Here is a 21,250-nt window from a genome sequence, read left to right on the forward strand (position 1 = left end):
ATCTGAGTGGCCATGTGACATCGAGACCAAGATGTATTTTACAAGGGAGCCCTGCACACACACACACACACACACACACACACACACACACACACACACACACACACACACACACACACACACACACACACACACACGCCCTGCATACACACACTTTACAACCATACGTCATACACATAGAACATTACAATATAATAAAACACAATCAAGAGAAACAAATACATTTTTCAACAAAGAGGTCCTCAATCCAAACTTTAAACTGCCCGAGCGGCACCAGAACCTCCAACTGAAACCTTCTCTGCAGTGAGTTCCAGCAATGAGGAGCACCACAATATAGTATAAAAATGACCCTGACAAATACTGTACTGGTTTACTGGTTTACTGGTTTGCTGGTTTGCTGGTTTACTGGTTTGCTGGTTTACTGGTTTGCTGTGTCGACTAGAACCTCTGTCAGTCCAATCAGCTAAGAAAACATATTTGATGAGCACGCATACCGGCCAATAGGAGAAGGGTAAACAGCTGGGAGGAGGCGGGGTCAGAACGCGTCTGTTGTTCTGGAAACTAAAGTCTGCAGAATGAGACCGGATATGAAACCAAACTATTCCGATCATGGAAATCATCATCTAAATCTGAATCTAAATGACATTCCGCGTGATTCACAGCCGTTTTAATGTGAGGTCAAGATAGCTGAGTCTGTGGAAATATCAACTCTGCGTAACTTGGGGATAGCTACCAAGCCTAGCCTACCGTAGCCTAGCCTAGTATAGCCTAGCCTAGCATAGCCTAGCCTAGTATAGCCTAGCCTAGCATAGCCTAGCCTAGTATAGCCTAGCATAGCCTAGCCTAGCCTAGCCTCTCCGGCTGAGTGGAGGTTGGAAGCGGAAGTCTGGAGGCGCCATGACCGCCAGGACCACCACACGGTCGGCCTACAGACGGCCTGCAGGTGGCCTCTGAGACGCGCTTGAACCGGGGGCGGGTATTTAATGTGTAGCAGGTTATAGGAATCAGTTGGTGTTGTTTAGACATACTTCATAAGTCTTAGATACCAGTTAGCTAGCCACGTATTGGTAGTTGGGTGTTTAAGATGGCGGCTGCCGGGCCCTTCCCCCCGGGGCTCTGCTGGCTGTTGTTGAGTCTGGCCGCCTGGGGAGCTGACTCCTGCCCGGCTCCTTGCTCTTGTCCGACGGGATCAGACGAAATTCAGATCCTGGATTGTAACAAGAAACGGTTATCGGTTGCCCCCTTTGGTTCCCCCCCAGGGATCACTCACTTGTGAGTACCGAACATGTCACTGTTTCATCACCTCAACCTGCCTTTGTTGACTTCCTCTGCTGGGGTTTAAAGTTGCTTTCACAGCTGGATTGATGGACGCGTTTGTGTTCTTCTTGAGCAGCTACCTGCTAACGGCCTTGTCCTGAGGTTCTAACTGTTGTTCTGACGTGTGTTTTTTCTACTTCCAGAACCATGAATCACAATGAACTAACTGCCGTCCCGTTGCTAGGAGATGTCACCTCCAACATCACATCGCTGTTGTTGTAAGTCCTCCTGACAACCGGTCACTGTTCTGTCCTTGTTGCCTGTAGGTTTCATGAGCCAGGTGTCCTCAGGGATGTCTGGTTGAAGGTGTTAATGAGTGTTGTTTATGATGAGGTCCATGATTAATGACATCTTCTGTATGACACCTCTATCCTTGTAAGCATGTCACACAGAGAGACGACAGTAGAGGCATCTTTGGCGAGGTGAGAGATAATGGTTGTTATCTTCCTCAGGGTCCACAACCGTATCTCAGAGCTGTGGCTGGAGCAGCTGCAGCCGTACACGTCTCTGGAGACACTGGACCTCACCTCCAACTCCATCTCAGAGCTCCGGGCCGGGACCTTCCCTCCCATGCAGCTCAAATACCTGTGAGTTCTGCAACCTCTCCTACCTTCTGCTGATGGGTCGGAACCATCTGGATGTTATTTCATAAGCAGTGTTTAGGTGATGCCTGTGGGCTGTGACCCACCAAATGCTGGTACAACCCTAACCCTAGTCCTAACCCTAAACCTAGTCCTGACCCTAGTCCTAACTCTAATCCTAACCCTAACTCTAATCCTAACCCAAACCCTACCCTGATCCTAACTCTAACCCTAGTCCTGACCCTAACCCTAGTCCTGACCCAAAACCTAGTCCTAACCCAAACCCTACCCTAACTCTAGTCCTAACCCTAGTCCTGAACCTAAACCTAGTCCTGACCCAAACCCTAGTCCTAACCCAAACCCTACCCTGACCCTAACCCTGACTCTAACCCTAGTCTTGACCCTAAACCTAGTCCTAGTCCCAACCCTAACCCTAGTTCTGACCCAAACCCAAACCCTCGTCCTAACCCAAACCCTACCCTGACTAACCCTAGTCCTGACCCTAACCCTAGTCCTAGTCCTAGCCCAAACCCTAGTCCTGACCCTGACCCTAATGAAAGTAAACCCAGTGTGACCCGTGCTCTGACAGCCCTGCCTGCTTGGCCCGTTAATTCAGTCTAACAGGGTGATGCTGAAGGCGCTGGGTCAGGGGGTTCTAGACCCGCAGGAGTCGAGGACAGGCAGACGGATCTGGGCCTTCCTGATTCCATCTGTTCTGCTTTTCTGTCCCGCAGGAATTTAAGCAATAACAAGCTGATCAGCCTGGAGGCTGGCTGCTTCGACAACATCTCCAGCACCTTGCTGGTCCTGAGGCTGAACAGGAACAGGATCTCCCTGCTGCCAGCCAAGGTGTTCAGGCTGCCCCAGCTCCAGATCCTGTAAGTCAGACGTCTGTTCATGGTTGTGGTCAAGACGTTACCATTAGTCATTGTGCTAACCATAGTAGCATATGTTTAAAGCAGAGTTTTACCCTCTAAACCTCCTGTGGGTTTGTTGTTTTCTTTAGCCGATAGTAAACACATGCACACAAAAAATGTGTCAAGATATCTGGCTTTGAACGCCCTGATCAGTCCTGATGTTCCAAACTGGCCAGTCAATTCCTACAACTCCCAAGATGCCTCTCTCCCTCCCACGCCAGGTCCCTCTTGAACAGTGCTAGGTAGCTTGCATCAGAGTGCAAAAGCTCTCATCTGATGTATTTTAAGGCAGTTTGAGACTTTTTTAGGAGGTAAACACAGACCTCACGTCTCGATGGCTAAGATGCAGCTGCAGGTCATGATTGAAGCTACATGTGTCTTTTTTTTTAGGGTTAGGACTAGGGTTAGGGTTAGGACTAGGGTTAGGTAAGCTACATGTGTCTGGGTTTTTTAATGCACACAATTATTCCTATTAGTTCCATGACATACCTTAGTCAATTAAACGTCACATTTGAGTGTGAATTGGATCTGACAGGTTCATGGTTGGGGTAGGGTTAGGATAGGGTTGGGGTTAGGGTAGGGTTGGGTTAGGGTTGGGGTTTGGGTTAGGGTAGGTTGGGGTTAGGGTTGGGTTCGGTTAGGGTTGGGTCAGGTTAAGCTTAGGGGTAGGGTTGGGTTAGGGTTGGGTTGGGGTAGAGTTGGGGTTAGGGTTTGTGATTGAAGGTGTGGTTAGGGTTAGGTTAGGGTTGGTGGTTGAAGGTGTGGTTAGGGTTGGTGGTGGTAGGGTTGTGGTTGAAGGTTAGGGTTGGTGGTTGAAGGTTAGGGTTGGTGGTTGAAGGGGTTAGGGTTGGTGGTTGAAGGTGTGGTTAGGGTAGGGTTGGTGGTTGAAGGTTAGGGTTGGTGGTTGAAGGTGTGATTAGGGTAAGGGTTGGTGGTTGAAGGTTAGGGTTGGGTTGGTGGTTGAAGGTGTGATTAGGGTTGGTGGTTGAAGGTTAGGGTTGGTGGTTGAAGGTGTGGTTAGGGTTAGGTTAGGGTTGGTGGCTGAAGGTTAGGGTTGGGGTAGGGTTAGGTTAGGGTTGGTGGTTGAAGGGGTTAGGGTTGGTGGTTGAAGGTGTGGTTAGGGTAGGGTTGGTGGTTGAAGGTTAGGGTTAGGGTTGGTGGTTGAAGGTTAGGGTTGGGTTGGTGGTTGAAGGTGTGATTAGGGTTGGTGGTTGAAGGTTAGGGTTGGTGGTTGAAGGTGTGGTTAGGGTTGGGTTAGGGTTGGTGGTTGAAGGTGTGGTTAGGGTTGGTGGTTGAAGGTGTGGTTAGGGTTGGTGGTTGAAGCTTTGGTGGTGTTTCAGGGTTAGGGTTGAAGGTGTGGTTAGGGTTGGTGGTTGAAGGTGTGGTTAGGGTTAGGGTTGGTGGTTGAAGCTTTGGTGGTGTTTCAGGGTTAGGGTTGGTGGTTGAAGGTGTGGTTAGGGTTAGGGTTGGTGGTTGAAGGTTAGGGTTGAGTTGGTGGTTGAAGGTGTGGTTAGGGTTAGGTTAGGGTTGAAGGTGGGGTTAGGGTTGGGTTGGTGGTTGAAGGTGTGGGTAGGGTTAGGGTTGGGTTAGGGTTGAAGGTGGGGTTAGGGTTGGTGGTTGAAGGTTAGGGTTGAGTTGGTGGTTGAAGGTGTGGTTAGGGTTGAAGGTGGGGTTAGGGTTGGGTTGGTGGTTGAAGGTGTGGGTAGGGTTAGGGTTGGGTTAGGGTTGGTGGTTGAAGGTGTGGTGGTGTTTCAGGGAGCTGAAGAGGAACAGACTGAAGATGGTGGATAGCCTGACGTTTAAAGGCCTGGACGCGCTCCGGGCCCTCAGGATGCAGCGCAACGCCCTCGCCAGGCTGATGGACGGCGCCTTCTTCGGCCTCAACAACATGGAGGAGCTGTGAGTCACGCTATTGCCTGATTGGTCAGAGACGCCTGTCTGTTTCCGTGGAGACGAACACGGCGACTCTTCACCAGAAACCAGATGATTAAAAACACAAGAGATGATCTCCAAATGATGAAGGTTTGACTGTCCTAATAGCTGTGTGTGTGTGTGTGTGTGTGTGTGTCAGAGAGCTGGAGCACAACAACCTGACAGAGGTGAATAAGGGCTGGCTGTACGGTCTGAGGATGATGCGTGTCCTCCGGGTCGACCACAACGCCATCAGCATCATCCGCCCCGACGCCTGGGAGTTCTGCCAGCGGCTGGAGGAGCTGTGAGTCACAGGATCACCCAGGAGCGCCACATCCAGGCCAGACGTTGTATCTCCCCCCCTCTCCCCCTCCTTTCCCCCCCTCCTCCCCCCCTCCTCCCACCTCCTCTCCCCCCCCTCCTCTCTCACCCCTCCTCCTCCCCTCCTCTCCCCCCCCTCCTCTCTGTTGCTTGTTTTGTATAATATGCGTTCAGAAACATTGGCCTAATTTGTCTCAGAACATTATAAAGGTTTCTTTTCTAAAACATTTCTAAAACAGCCTCTAACCTCCTGTCCTCTGGCCCAGCCTCTAACCTCCTGTCCTCTGGCCTAGCCTCTAACCTCCTGTTTCCTGTGGATGCGCCTTCCCTCCAGAGACCTGTCGTCCAACCACCTGACGCGGCTGGAGGAGGCGGCGCTGGCGGGCCTGGGCGTTCTGGAGAGGCTGGACCTGCGAGACAACGCCATCCGCCACCTGGGAGAAGGCGTGTTCAGCAGCCTGGCCAACCTGCGCTCGCTGTAAGAACCACCTGACCTCTCCTAGCTGACCCTGACCCTAACCCTGACCCCTCTAGCTGACCCTGACCCTAACCCTGACCTCTCCTAGCTGACCCTGACCCCTCTAGCTGACCCTGACCTCTCCTAGCTGACCCTAACCCTGACCTCTCCTAGCTGACCCTGACCCTAACCCTGACCTGGGGGGGTGGTGGCGGGGGGGGGTTTAACCCTAACCCTGACCTGGGGGGGGTTTAACCCTAACCCTGACCTGGGGGGGTGGTGGGGGGGGTTTAACCCTAACCCTGACCTGGGGTGGTGGTGGGGGGGGTTTAACCCTAACCCTGACCTGGGGGGGTGGTGGGGGGGGTTTACTTGGGGCTTCTGGATGTAGCCACGTATGAATGACGTCTCAGTATCTCTAACGGCCTAAAGATGAACCCAAAACACTACAGTCCAGTCAGTCAGTCAGTCAGTCACCCACCACGCCCAGAGACCACCAGCTTGTGTTCCTCTGGTTTTGGGTGATTTGTGACACCTTTGTGTTTGTGTTCAGGGACATGGGGAACAACGAGGTTTCCTGGGCCATCGAGGACTCCATGGGGATGTTCGTAGGCATGAAGAGGCTGAACACACTGTAAGAACCACCTGCATGTTCAGCTGTTGGGTTAGATTCAGTCTACCAGGGGAGGCTGGGGAAGGTAGAACACCAAGGGAGGCTGGGGAAGGTAGAACACCAGGGGAGGCTGGGGAAAGTAGAAAACCAGGGGAGGCTGGGGGAGGTAGAACACCAGGGGAGGCTGGGGGAGGTAGGACACCAGGGGAGGCTGGGGGAGGTAGGACACCAGGGGAGGCTGGGGGAGGTAGGACACCAGGGGAGGCTGGGGGAGGTAGACATCGGAGGACAGCTCATTGGAAACACGTGTATTTGATACCGTTCCTCATTCCGTTACTTGCATTACTCTGAGCCCCTCCTCCCCCAGCCTCCCCTGGTGTTCTACCTCCACCAGCCTCCCCTATCTTTATGTCTTAGATTCTTCCATGTATAACCAGTGTTGTATATACATTTCTATGTTTCAATTTGATGTATTTGTGTGTGTGTGTGTGTGTGTGTGGACTGTGTTGCTCCTCAGGATCCTCCAGAGGAACAAGATCAAATCCATCACCAAGAACGCCTTCCAGGGCCTGGATGAGCTCCAGCACCTGTAAGCATAGCACTGTGTGTGTGGTGTGTGTGGTGTGTGTGGTGTGTGTGGTGTGTGTGTCTGATTCCTGTTTCCTCATCATCAGGGACCTGAGTAAGAATGACATCATGTCTGTCCACCCGGAGTCACTGAGACACCTGAACCTCCGACAGCTGTGAGTCCCACCCCACCTCACCTCACCTCACCTCACCCCACCTCACCCCACCTCACCTCACCTCCAGACGCTCCACACCGTTATTCTGAATGTGTGTCTCCAGAATGTTAATAATAATAATAATAATAATAATAATAGTAATAGTCATGCATTCATTTTGAATAGCGCTTTTCTCAGGACTCAAAGACACAAGATTAATAAAAGCACAGTCAGTAAAAACAACAATAAAAAGTGTGTGTGTGTGTGTCCAGTGTTCTGAACAGCAGCAGCCTGCTGTGTGACTGCCAGTTGCGGTGGTTGTCTCCGTGGCTGAGGGAGCATGACTTCGATCCCCCGGTCATGGCTGTGTGCGCCCACCCCCCCCCCCTGCGTGGCCGGACCCTCCCCTCCCTCCCCCCGGACCACCTGCTCTGCGACCGCTTCCCCCAGCCGCGCATCACAGAGCACCCGGGGACGCTGGTGTCTCTGCGGGGGTCCAACGTGACGCTGAGCTGCGGGGCGGCCAGTAGCAGCGACGCCCCCATGGCGGCGGCATGGAGGAAGGACGGGGAGGTTCTGTACCACGGCCTGGTGGACACCTACGCCTCCTACCAGCAGGGGGAGCTGACCTACACCACGCTGCTCCACCTGCTGCAGGTCAACTTCACGGACCAGGGCCGCTACCAGTGCATCGTGTCCAACCACTTTGGGTCCAACTACTCCAGCCGGGCCGCGCTCACGGTCAACGGTGAGGCAGCTGCTCTGTCTGTCTGGGGTGGTACCAGGTCTGTCTGGGTCGGGTGGTACCAGCTCTGTCTCTCTGGGGTAGTACCAGGTCTGTCTGGGTGGAACCAGGTCTGTCTGGGTCGGTTGGTACCAGGTCTGTCTGGGTCGGGTGCTACCAGGTCTGTCTGGGTCAGGTGCTACCAGGTCTGTCTGGGTCAGGTGCTACCAGGTCTGTGGTTGGAACCAGGTCTGTCTGGGTCGGGTGGTACCAGGTCTGTCTGGATGATACCAGGTCTGTCTGGGTCGGGTGGTACCAGGTCTGTTTGGGTGGTACCAGGTCTGTCTTGGGCGGGTGATACCAGGTCTGTCTGGGTGGTATCAGGTCTGTTTGGGTGGTACCAGGTCTGTCTGGGGCGGGTGCTACCAGGTCTGTTTGGGTGGTACCAGGTCTGTCTGGGTTGGGTGCTACCAGGTCTGTCTGGGTTGGGTGGTACCAGGTCTGTCTGGGTTGGGTGGTACCAGGTCTGTCTGGGTCGGGTGGTACTAGGTCTGTCTGGGTCGGGTGGTACTAGGTCTGTCTGGGTCGTGTGGTACCAGGTCTGTCTGGGTCAGGTGCTACCAGGTCTGTCTGGTTGGTACTAGGTCTGTCTGGGTCGGGTGGTACCAGGTCTGTCTGGGTCGGGTGGTACCAGGTCTGTCTGGGTGGTACCAGGTCTGGGTCGGGTGGTACCAGGTCTGTCTGGGTGGTACCAGGTCTGTCTGGGTCGGGTGGTACCAGGTCTGTCTGGATGCTACCAGATCTGTCTGGGTCAGGTGGTACCGGGTCTGTCTGGGTGCTACCAGGTCTGTCTGGGTCGGGTGGTACCAGGTCTGTCTGGGTGGTACCAGGTCTGTCTGGGTCGGGTGGTACCAGGTCTGTCTGGGTCGGGTGGTACCGGGTCTGTCTGGGTGCTACCAGGTCTGTCTGGGTCGGGTGGTACCAGGTCTGTCTGGGTGGTACCAGGTCTGTCTGGGTCGGGTGGTACCAGGTCTGTCTGGGTCGGGTGGTACCAGGTCTGTCTGGGTCGGGTGGTACCAGGTCTGTCTGGGTGCTACCAGGTCTGTCTGGGTCGGGTGGTACCAGGTCTGTCTGGGTGCTACCAGGTCTGTCTGGGTCGGGTGGTACCAGGTCTGTCTGGGTGCTACCAGGTCTGTCTGGGTCGGGTGGTACCAGGTCTGTCTGGGTCGGGTGGTACCAGGTCTGTCTGGGTGGTACCAGGTCTGTCTGGGTCGGGTGGTACCAGGTCTGTCTGGGTCGGGTGGTACCAGGTCTGTCTGGGTCGGGTGGTACAAGGTCTGTCTGGGTGGTACCAGGTCTGTCTGGGTCGGGTGGTACCAGGTCTGTCTGGGTCGGGTGGTACCAGGTCTGTCTGGTTGGTACCAGGTCTGTCTGGGTCGGTTGGTACCAGGTCTGTCTGGGTGGTACCAGGTCTGTCTGGGTCGGGTGGTACCAGGTCTGTCTGGGTCGGGTGGTACCAGGTCTGTGGGTGGTACCAGGTCTGTCTGGGTGCTACCAGGTCTGTCTGGGTGGTACCAGGTCTGTCTGGGTCGGGTGGTACCAGGTCTGTCTGGGTGGTACCAGGTCTGTCTGGGTCGGGTGGTACCAGGTCTGTCTGGATGGTACTGGGTACCGAGTTGCAGGGGAGATGACGGTTGCATATATAGATATTATTGTTTATTGATAATAATAATATTATTATTATTATTATTATTATCTATATAGATATTATTGTTATATATTTTATTATTATTATTTATATATATATATATATGTAGAGAGAGAGAGATAATTATATATATAGATGTTATTAGTATTCCCTATATATAGATATATATTATTATTATTATTATTATTATTATATAAATATATAGATGATATTATTATATACAGGGCCTTCGGAAAGTATTCAGACCCCTTCACTTTTTCCACATATTGTAGTGTTATAGACTCAATTTAAAATGGATTAAATGAAAAGATTGATGGCAAATTCTTTTAATTTAATCCATTTTAAATTGAGTCTATAACACAACAACATGTGGAAAAAGTGAAGGGGTCTGAATACTTTCCGAAGGCCCTGTATATAGAGAGAGAGCTATTATTATATAGATGACATATTGTAACATCAATTGATATTAATTGACTCTCTCTCTCTCAGAGCTTCCCTCCTTCCTGAAGACTCCTATGGACCTGGTGATCCGGGCGGGTACGATGGCCCGTCTGGAGTGTGCAGCGCAGGGCCACCCTCCTCCGCAGATCGCCTGGCAGAAGGACGGCGGCAGCGACTTCCCTGCGGCCCGTGAGCGCCGCATGCATGTGATGCCCGACGACGACATCTTCTTCATCGCCAGCGTGAAGACGGAGGACATGGGCGTCTACAGCTGCACGGCCCAGAATGCAGCAGGAAGTCTGTCAGCCAACGCCACGCTGACGGTGCTTGGTGAGCCTTCCCAGGGTGCAACAGTGTGGTTTAATAAAGATAGTTACTTTCTCATTACTAAATATCTAGTTTAATTTGTCTTGACATGGTGGCGTCACCAGGTTCTCAGCGTGGAGCAGAAACCTTCTTTCTGAGACTCTGGTCTGGTTCAGCAGAATGGAAACAGAACAGACACACGTCATGTTTCTGACAGGCATCAGCATTAGGGTCATCAGCTTTAGGTATGGTCAGGATAGATGGATGGATAGATACAGTTGAAGTCGGAAGTTTACATACACCTTAGCCAAATACATTTAAACATTTTTTCACAATTCCTGACATTTAATCCTAGTAAACAATCCCTGTCTTAGGTCGGTTAGGATCACTACTTTATTTTAAGAATGTGAAATGTCAGAATAATAGAAGAGAGAATTATTTATTTCATCACATTCCCAGTGGGTCAGAAGTTTACATACAAGAGTTAGTATTTGGTAGCATTGCCTTTAAATTGTTTAACTTGGGTCAAACGTTTTGGGTAGCCTTCCACAAGCTTCCCACAATAAGTTGGTGGAATTTTGGCCTACTGACAGAACTTGTGGAACTGAGTCAGGTTTGTAGGCCTCCTTGCTCGCACATGCTTTTTCAGTTCTGCCCACATTTCTACCCTACATACACTCACCGGCCACTACTATTAGGTACACCTTGCTAGTACTGGGTTGGACCCCCTTTTGCTTTCAGAACTGCCTTAATTCTTTGTGGCATAGATTCAACAAGGTGCTGGAAACATTCCTCAGAGATTTTGGTCCACATTGACATGATAGCATCATGCAGTTGCTGCAGATATGTTGGCTGCACATCCATGATGCGAATCTCCCGTTCCACCACATCCCAAAGGTCCTCTATTGGATTGAGATCTGGTGACTGTGGAGGCCATTGGAGTACAATGAATTCATTGTCATGTTTGAGATGATGTGAGCTTTGTGACATGGCGCGTTATCCTGCTGGAAGTAGCCATCAGAAGATCGGTACACTGTGGTCATAAAGGGATGGACATGGTCAGCAACAATACTCAGGTAGGCTGTGGCGTTTAAATGATGCTCAATTGATACTAAGGGGCCCAAAGTGTGTCAAGAAAATATCCCCCACACCATTACACCACCACCACCAGCCTGAATCGTTGATACAAGGCAGGATGGATCCATGCTTTCATGTTGTTTACGCCAAATTCTGACCCTACCATCTGAATGTCACAGCAGAAATCGAGACTCATCAGACCAGGCAACGTTTTTCCAATCTTCTGTTGTCCAATTTTGGTGAGCCTGTGCGAATTGTAGCCTCAATTTCCTGTTCTTAGCTGACAGGAGTGGCACCCGGTGTGGTCTTCTGCTGCTGTAGCCCATCTGCTTCAAGGTTCGACGTGTTGTGTGTTCAGAGATGGTCTTCTGCATACCTTGGTTGTAACGAGTGGTTATTTGAGTTACTGTTGCCTTTCTATCATCTCGAACCAGTCTGGCCATTCTCCTCTGACCTCTGGCATCAACAAGGCATTTTCACCCAGAGAACTGCCGCTCACTGGATATTTTCTCTTTTTCGGACCATTCTCTGTAAACCCTAGAGATGGTTGTGCGTGGAAATCCCAGTAGATCAGCAGTTTCTGAAATACTCAGACCAGCCCGTCTGACACCAACAACCATGCCACCCACGTTCAAAGTCACTTAAATCACCTTTCTTCCCCATTCTGCGGTTTGAACTTCAGCAGGTCGTCTTGACCATGTCTACATTCCCAAATGCATTGAGTTGCTGCCATGTTATTGGCTGATTTAGATATTTGCGTTTACAAGCAGTTGAACAGGTGTCTAATAAAGTGGTCGGTGAGTGTACATCTGCCCTACATTTTCTATAGGATTGAGGTCAGGGCTTTTGTGATGGCCACTCCAATACCTTGACTTTGTCAATTAAGCCATTTTGCCACAACTTTGGAAGTATGCTTGGGGTCATTGTAATTTGGAAGACCTTTAACTTCCTGGCTGATGTTTTGAGATGTTGCTTCAATATATCCACATAATTTTCCTTCCTCATGATGCCATCTATTTTGTGAAGTGCACCAGTCCCTCCTGCAGCAAAGCACCCCCACAAATGATGCTGCCACCCCCATGCTTCACGGTTGGGATGGTGTTCTTCGGCTTGCAAGCCTCACCCTTTTTTTCCAAACATAATGATAGTCATTATGGCCAAACAGTTCAATTTTTGTTTCATCATGCCAGAGGACATTTCTCCAAAAAGTAAGATCTTTGTCCCCATGTGCAGACCGTAGTCTGGCTTTTTTATGGTGGTTTTGGAGCAGTGGCTTCTTCCTTGCTGAGCGGCCTTTCAGGTTGTCGATATAGGACACGTTATACTAATAGTAAAGATCCTTTTGTACCTGTTTCGTCCAGTATCTTCACAAGGTCCTTTGTTGTTCTGGGATGGACTTTTCCTGCCAAAGTGCGTTCATCTCTAGGAGACAGAACGTGTCTCCTTCCTGAGCGGTATGATGGCTGCATGATCCCATGGTGTTTATACTTGCTATAAACACCAACACTATGGTTTGTACAGATGAACCTGGTACCTTCAGGCGTTTGGAATTTGCTCCCATGGATGAACCAGACTTGTGGAGGTCCACAAAAAAATGTTCTGAGGTCTTGGCTGATTTCTTTTGATTTTCCCATGATGTCAAGCAAAGAGGCACTGAGTTTGAAGGTAGGCCTTAAAATACATCCACAGGTACACCTCCAATTGACTCAAAGGATGTCAATTAGCCAATCAGAAACTTCTAAAGCCATGACATAATTTTCTGGAATTTTCCAAGCTGTTTAAAGGCACAGTCAACTTAGTGTATATGAACTTCTGTCACAACACTGGAATTGTGATATAGTGAATTATAAGTAAATAATCTGTCTGTAAACAATTGTTGGAAAAATTACTTGTCATGCACAAAGTAGAAGTCCTAACCGACTTGCCAAAATTATAGTTTGTTAACATGAAATCTGTGGAGTGGTTAAAAAACGTTTCAATGACTTCAGCCTAAGTTAGATTGATGGATAGATAGAGACATATGCTGGGTAGTTGATAGAAAGTTACCATCCGTCCCTCCTCCTCCAGAGACCCCTTCCTTCCTGCGCCCCCTGGAGGACAGGGTTGTGTCACACGGGGAGACAGCCGTCCTGCAGTGCATCGCTGGCGGAAGCCCCGCCCCTCGCCTCAACTGGACCAAAGACGACGGGCCTCTGGTTCTGACGGAGCGACATTTCTTCGCTGCTGCCAATCAGCTGCTGATCATCGTGGAGGCGGGGCCTGCGGACGCGGGGAAGTACACATGCGTCCTGTGGAACCCTCTGGGGACAGAGCGGGGGCACATCTACCTGGGCGTGGCGCCTGGCCCCAGCTGTGACCCGGGGGGGGGTTCCGGGGACGGCTGGGCCACGGTGGGGATCGTGGTCATGGTTGTGGTCGGCTGCGTGGTTGGGACATCGCTGCTCTGGGTCATCGTCATCTATCACATGAGGAGGAGGAGCCAAGACTACAGCATCACCAACACAGGTGACACACACACACACACACACACACTACAGCATCACCAACACAGGTGAGAGGACACAGGTGTGTGTGTAGACATAAGACTCATTATCAAAACCATCAAAAATAATTACTCCATCATAACTAAATATATAGTTTAATGTGTGTGTGTGTGTGTGTGTAGATGAGATGACCCTGCCTGCAGACAGCTACCTCTCCTCTCAGGGGACGCTGGCCGAGCCTCCAGAAGGATACAGCAGCTCAGAGGCAGGAAGTCACCAGCAGCTGATGCCCCCGCTCGCCCACGCATACTCACACAAGGGCTCCGATGGTAGGACCCCCCTCTCCCTCTCTCTCTCTGTCTCTCTGATAGTGTTGTGTGTGTGTGTGTAGGTGTGTGTTATGGGGACAGTGAGGTGGAGGGGGGGGGGGGGGGGGCTCTCTCTTCACCGGCCGCAACAGCAACTTCCACCCCGGGGACCCCCCCAGCGGTGAGGCTGGGGGGGTACACATACACACAGTCAGAGGCTGTTCCTCTAACCACCTGAACCTCCCACCAGCAGGTGGCGCCGGCCCGCTGGTCATGTGTTCAGACTGCTACGACAGTGCCAATGTCTACTCTCGGACCCGGGAGTTCTTCCCCTACGCCTACCTGGCTGACCAGCCCTCCCACGGAGACCCCGCCCCCCTCCACCCCCACGACCCCTCCCTGTTCCTGACCAGCCACAGCCCCCCCAGCCCCCCCACAGACCACTTCAGCCAAGGTGAGGAGGCCCTGCTCGGCCCTGGGCGTTGGTTTGATTCTATATATGTGTGTGTGTAGTGGGGGGGGATATCGCTGAAATGTAACTATGTACCAATACCCCCCTACACCCTCCTTTACTCCTCTACACTCTCCTTTACCCTCCTTTACCCCTCTACACTCTCCTTTCCCCTCTTTTACCCCTCGACACTCTCCTTTACCCTCCTACACTCTCCTTTACCCTCCTACACCCTCCTTTACCCTCCTTTACCCTTCTACACCCTCATTTACCCTCCTACATTTACATTTATGGCATTTAGCAGATGCCTTTATCCAAAGCGACTTACAACAAATACATTTGTTTAAGTAAGTGAATCATCTATCCAACAGTCATCATAAGATAAAGTAAATTTTTTAATGTGTGTGTGTGAGAGAGAGCTCACAGACAGAAGTATCTAACAGTGAAGTCAGATGAGTCAAACTAGCAGGTCTGTAGCTGTCAGCTGATCTCTCTCTCTCCGTCCCCTGCAGATCCCTCCTCCAGGTCGTTTTGGGGTGAAGGTGAGGAGCAGCAGAGCGTCCACACGCCCCCCCGGGTGTCCTCCGCTGGGGAGGGGGGGGGGCGACCCCCCCGGGACCACAGACCCGCCTCTTACAGGACTAACCCCCAGGAGCACCCCGCCCCCACTTAAGCCCCCCCCCTCCCCCCGTCCACCCCTGCCCTCCCCACCCCTGCCCTCCCCTCCCCAGCCCTGCCTCCCCACCCCAGCCCCCCCCGAGCTCCCACCTCCAGACACTCCTCTCTCTGCCAAAAATGCTTTTCTTGTTTGTTTACATTCCATCAGAGCAGAGATCGTTCCTGTCAGTTAGGACAACAAAAGACTTGGGGAGAGAGAGAGAGAGATGAACAGATAAAGAATGATGCTCCTCAGCCTGCTCTCCCTCCTCCTCCTCTCCTCCTCCCCACTCCCTCTCTTTCTAGAGGGAGGTATGAATGTATGCCTCAAAGAGCCATGTTGGATGCTGCCGTTGACAAGAAGACATTATCAGTCTGAACATGCTCTCACACACACACACACCATCCTCTCTGTCTGGGAGGTGGGAGCCTCCAGGCTGTCTGTTGCTGCAGCCGTTATCTTGACTACAGGACCCATCACTAAAATCCTCCCTCCACCAGGGGGCCACGGAAAGCCCTGTTCATCCGTGTGTGGTCCCAGTGTGTGTTCCAGTGGGTTCTGAGTCTGAGACCCAGAGTGTCTGACACCAGACCTGCTGTAGATGATTATTATTCAATATCCTATATCTTATTTCTGGATTGTTTGTAAATGACCCGTGTTGTTTATTTGTTTATTTTTGTAAGTAAGCGTCACAGCTGAACGTGGATGATTGACATGAGACAGAGGTGGTTCTGGTTCTGGTGACCGTAGTGAAGCGGTCAGGGTTCACATAGGTTTCAAACCAGTACCCTCTTGTCAGGTGACCAAACCAGTACGCTCCTGTCAGGTGACCATCAGGGCCGGGTCCACAGAAGCTTGGTAGCATTAAGATCAGAACGTACAGTGCATTCGGAAAGTATTCAGACCCCTTGACTTTTTCCACATTTTGTTATGTTACAGCCTTATTCTAAAATGGATTAAATTATTTTTCTACACACAATACCCCATAATGACAAAGCCAAAACAGGCTTTTAGAAATGTTTGCTAATTTATTAAAAATAAAAAACTGATATCACGTTTACATAAGTATTTAGACCCTTTACTCAGTACTTTGTTGAAGCACCTTTGGCAGCGATTATAGTCTCAAGTCTTCTTGGGTATGATGTTACAAGCTTGGCACACCTGTATTTGGGGAGTTTCTCCCATTCTTCTCTGCAGATCCTCTCAAGCTGACAGGTTGGATGGGGAGCGTCAGTGCACAGCTATTTTCAGGTCTCTCCAGAGATGTTAGATCGGGTTCAAGTCTGGGCTCTGGCTGGGCCACTCAAGGACATTCAGAGACTTGTCCCGAAGCCACTAGTGCGTTGTCTTGGCTGTGTGCTTCGGGTCGTTGTCCTGTTGGAAGGTGAACCTTCGCCCCAATCTGAGAACCTGCTCCTGAGCGCTCAGGACTTCATCAAGGATCTCTATCTGTACTTTGCTCTGTTCATCTTTCCCTCGGTCCTGACTAGTCTCCCAGTCCCTGCCTCTGAAAAACATCCCCACAGCATGATGCTGCCACCACCATGCTTCACCGTAGGGATGGTATTGGCCAAGTGATGAGCGGTGCCTGGTTTCCTCCAGACGTGACGCTTGGCATTCAGGCCAAAGAGTTCAATCTTGGTTTCATCAGACCAGAGAATCTTGTTTCTCATGGTCTGAGAGTCGTTTAGGTGCCTTCGACCTCATGGCCTGGTTTTTGCTCTGACATGCACTGTCAACTGTGGGACCTTATACAGACAGGTGTGTGCCGTTCCAAATCATGTCCAATCAATTGAGTTTACAACAGGTGGACTCCAGTCAAGTCGTAGAAACATCTCAAGGATGATCAATGGAAACAGGATGCACCTGAGCTCAATTTCGAGTGTCATAGCAAAGGGTCTGAATACTTATGTACAGTAAATGTGATAGTTCAGTTTTTTATTTGTAATAAATTAGCAAACATTTCTAAAAACCTGTTTTGGCTTTGTCATTATGGGGTATTGTGTGTAGATTGATGAGGAAAAAAATGAATTGAATCCATTTTAGAATAAGCTGTAACATAACAAAATGTGGAAAAAGTGAAGGGGTCTGATACTTTCAGAATGCACTGTACTTAATGTGACGTAGTCTGAGATGACACCAACAGGACCCCGGGTGGTTCTCAAGGAGCATTCTGGGTAACTCCTTCAGGTAACATCACAGTCTCTGTTACGCTGATGATGTTCTCCTTTGGAACCACTCACAACTGTTCTGCAGGACTGACCTTTGATCTTTGACCCTGGTAGGTTTTTATGATGCAGTGTACCTTCCCCCCCCCCCACCCCTTGTATTAACCTTCAATATGGATCACATTTGATCATTGGACTGTGAAGAAGGGGAATCAATGTCTGTCTGTCTGTCTGTCTGTCTGTTCACTACCATGTCCTGAAAGCTTTAAACAGACTGGTGGACAGATTCCTAACATGCAGTAATCTGTAGAAATATGTACCTCAACATTCTTCTGAATGTGTGTCTGTCAGTATTATTTGAATAATCATAGTTGCTGCAGGTTTCAACATGATGAGGCCAAAGCGTTGATCAAAGCTGTACAGCAGCATCAGAACATTCCTCTGTTGGGTCAGGTAACCAAGGAGGGTTTGGGAGCTGAGTGAGTCTCAGAGCGTGTGCGTGCATATTTTTTATGACACTGTTTAAATGTGTTGATATGCATTCCTCCTAGAACAGCACATCTCTTAGATGATTCCTGTATGACAGGTTGGTCTGGTCTGGATCAGAACCGGACCGGAGACCAGCGTTGTTGTTGACCTGGGTCTCAAATGGTCCTTTGTCTCTGTGGTGGTTCTCCCTATAGTGGTTCTCCCTACGTGACTAGATTTGCACACGTCTCATGACCAAATCAGGCTAGACCAGACCAGGCCAACCCTAGTACACCAGACCAGACCAAACCAAATCAGACCAGGCCAGGCCAACCCTAGAACACCAGACCAGACCAAATCAAACCAAACCCAGGCCACTGCATTCAACAGTGTCTTGACAGGGGTCAGGGTCATGTTCTCTGCTAGATAGTGAAAGCATGTTGATGTGTGTCCCTGGCCGGGGTTAGGGGTTAGGGGTTAGGGCCGCCTGACTCACCTTGTTGACTCCTTGCTCCAGTGGAAGCGTCCTAAAAAGCATTTCAGTCTGAACTCCTCTGAGAGATGATGAACTAGGTTCAGGGGTTCAGTGAGGTTTGTTCCTCTATTGAATGATGTTTTTGCCAATAGCTCAGTGTATGTTTCCCTTGTTACCGTGTCTTTTGACTTTCTACCAGAGTTCTACAGTAAAGCTCTGGTGATTATTAAATGCTGCTTGTTTTTCCTGTATTGACATTTTGCATTTTGTTGTCAAGTGAATTTTGTAATTGTAATCTTGACTACTTGTACATTGTGTAAAGCATGTGTAAAACAGACTGTTGTTGTAGCTGTCATTCTACTAACACCTGAGACTCCTGAAGCCCTGATCACAGGGCGGGGCGGGGCTGCTCACCGCTGGGGGAGGCTGTGGTCAGCCAACCAGAGCTTGAGGAAGTTGTGGGTAGCCAACCAGGGACCTGTCTACAGATTCTCAGCCACTAACAAGTTGGCGCTCCTGGGTCAATGCAGGGTCCTGGTCTCAGGGTCATGGGGTTAGGGTCCTAGTCTTAGAGTTCTAGGGTTGGGGTCCTAGTCTCAGGGTCCTAGGGTTAGGTTCTTAGGGCTAGGGTCCTAGTCTCAATATTGGTCCAGAGTTTTTACATTCATGTGAGGATATGAACAAGTGCCCCCCTGGGGGGGAGTGGAGGAATGACAGCTGAATACTGTACCAGGGCCAAAGCAGAAGGACACTAACCCAAACCAGGAAGGTCATTCCTCTCCTCGCTTCCTCAAAGCTCATTGGAGGATGAGCTTCTCCACGTGGACCTTCTCCTCCAATGAGAGATAAGATACATACCAGATATCACAATAACATTCATACCAGATATCGTCACATCAGCTAGCCTGTCTGGGATGTTGAAAGGTACATTGAAGAATTTACATTGAAAGGATATTTAATAATGTCAATAAGTTTTGTCATAAGTGATACAGAACTGAGGTTACAGTAAGAAATGTATTGTAAACAACTGTAACTTGCAGACTGTTGCTACAGTGACAAATTGTTCAGATTTTCAGATTTAATTAATCAACACAAACAGAAAAAATCGAATTAACAATTCCACAGACATAATTAAAAGGGACTAATGGGGTTTATCAATGTACATTAACTTATTGTGATTATAAAATGATCAGAGCTGGAACAGCGTGAACACTGGAACATACAGGACGTCCTGGACTTCGGTGTTGTTTTGGAAATATCTGGAAGATCTGTCCATCTGGAAGATCTGTCTATTTCTAAGGTCTGTCCCTCTGGAAGGTCTGGCTCCACTCGTCCACAACTACTGACAGTTCTGTGTGTGGCCACGTGATGGCGCCAGCCTCAAATCAGTCCGCTCACAGCGATCTTGTGGATTGGGAATTAATAGAATATAATGTAATATAATATTACCACTGTATGTTGAACTTTACTGAAGACAATTCTATAGACAAATGAGTTCTAGCCAAGGTAATTCATCTGATTCAGCGTGTTTGACCGTTAACTGTGTATTCTCCATGTCACTATGAGAGCTACCGGTTAGGGTGATAAGCATCACTTCAGGGGTAGCGGGGAGGCGGGACCGGTTAGCGGGGGGGGGGGAGCGGGGGGTTACTTCCTCATCCAGCTCCATCTCATTAGTTTCAGGCTTCTCGTTGTCAGCAGCTCCCCTGAGGCGGGGCGGGATCACGTTTCTCCATATTGTTCCTTCAGGATTCCGACTTGTCTGTCGGAGTCATCTCAGTCCAACATGGCTGCTGTTTCTGCCTGGTTCTGGAACGAGAGGTTCTGGCTGCCACAGAACGTGACCTGGGCGGACCTGGCGGACCCCGCGGCCGGGGGGGAGTATCCTAAAGCCGGACACCTTCTGTCCGCCTTGCCGCTGGCTCTGGGGATCGTCGCTGTCAGACTTCTGTTTGAGAGGTAAAACCCCAAACTGTCCTGTCTAACCATAACCCTAACCCCCAAAATGTCCTGTCTAACCCTAACCCAACTCTGTCCTGTCTCTTATCAAGTCTTTCTTCAGGAACAAACTCGGACGGGTCTTGACGACCAGAAACCGAGGCTGTTAACGGTCAAACTCAGTAAGTTAGTTCGATGTGAGGTCGTGAACAGCCTCGGTCTCTCTGTCTATTCCACCCCAACCCCTAACCCCTAACCCCAACCCCACCCCTAACCCTAAAACTGTCTTCCAATGGTCGAGGAAAAGCCTGATATATTGACTTTGTTACTAGTTACCAGTTAGCCCTCCGGCTTCTCTCCACTTTTCTCCTCAAATACGAACTCATTACCAAACAACAGGTCGCTGTTTCAGCTCGATGATGATAATGATGATGATGATAAATCATCCATCTCAGTTGTTTTGCTCGCAGCGCAGACCGACTTCATTTGCATGTTATGGAAATCTGTGTTGAGTTTCTGGACCAGTGGATGTGATGATTATCTACTGTTACATATCAGAAATCAGTTGTGAAACCCGCTATTACACCCTGTATTACACCCGCTATTACACCCTGTATTACACCCGCTATTACACACCCCTTCGCTCAGCCTGAAACGCTGCCTGTTGCTGCTGCCAGATGAGAGGCAGTCTAGCCTAACCCTAACAGACTAGAGGCAGTCTAGCCTAACCCTAACCGACTAGAGGCAGTCTAGCCTAACCCTAACCGACTAGAGGCAGTCTAGCCTAACCCTAACAGACTAGAGGCAGTCTAGCCTAACCCTAACCGACTAGAGGCAGTCTAGCCTAACCCTAACCGACTAGAGGCAGTCTAGCCTAACCCTAACAGACTAGAGGCAGTCCAGTTAACTCTCTTTACCTCCTGGCGGTCTAGAGGCCAGGGAGTAGGGGCTAGGGAGTAGGGGCTAGGGAGTAGGGGCCAGGGAGTAGGGAGTAGTGGCTAAGGGCCAGGGAGTAGGGGCTAGGGAGTAGGGGCCAGGGAGTAGGGAGTAGTGGCTAAGGGCCAGGGAGTAGGGGCTAGGGCAGGGGTGGGCAATTAATTTTTACAAGGGGCCACATGAGAAACCTGAATTGTGTCAGAGGGCCACACCAACGATAACTTGAACTTGAACCCGACGTGGAGAAACTCTTTGCAGATACACCCCCTC

General features: G+C 50.2%; 2 protein-coding genes across 3 annotated transcripts in view; both read left to right on the plus strand.

Moving 5' to 3' along the window:
- Nucleotides 1–522: 522 nt before the first annotated feature.
- lrig2 (leucine-rich repeats and immunoglobulin-like domains 2) lies at nt 523–18,355 on the plus strand. Of its 2 annotated transcripts, none has more exons than XM_083668735.1 (16): nt 523–1,272; nt 1,461–1,535; nt 1,770–1,904; nt 2,633–2,776; nt 4,571–4,714; nt 4,887–5,030; nt 5,382–5,525; nt 6,058–6,138; nt 6,635–6,706; nt 6,792–6,860; nt 7,112–7,587; nt 9,761–10,042; nt 13,163–13,600; nt 13,761–13,907; nt 14,137–14,340; nt 14,850–18,355. In XM_083668735.1, exons 1-16 carry the CDS (start codon nt 1,085–1,087, stop codon nt 15,008–15,010), a joined length of 2,904 nt encoding a protein of 967 aa, XP_083524861.1. In that variant the 5' UTR covers nt 523–1,084; the 3' UTR covers nt 15,011–18,355. The 2 variants fall into 2 exon arrangements, with proteins under 2 accessions (XP_083524861.1, XP_083524862.1); XM_083668736.1 differs by having other exon boundaries at nt 14,140–14,340.
- Nucleotides 18,356–19,794: 1,439 nt separating this feature from the next.
- cers5 (ceramide synthase 5) overlaps nt 19,795–21,250 on the plus strand; it is a 9,788-nt gene continuing 8,332 nt past the window's right edge. Inside the window, exon 1 of the mRNA XM_083668985.1 lies at nt 19,795–20,065. Coding sequence (XP_083525111.1) covers nt 19,893–20,065 — 173 coding nt within the window. The 5' untranslated portion in view covers nt 19,795–19,892. The remainder of the gene's footprint in view (nt 20,066–21,250) is intronic.

The sequence above is a fragment of the Argentina silus genome, assembly GCF_951799395.1.
Source record: "Argentina silus genome assembly, chromosome: 4".
Lineage (NCBI taxonomy): Eukaryota > Metazoa > Chordata > Actinopteri > Argentiniformes > Argentinidae > Argentina > Argentina silus.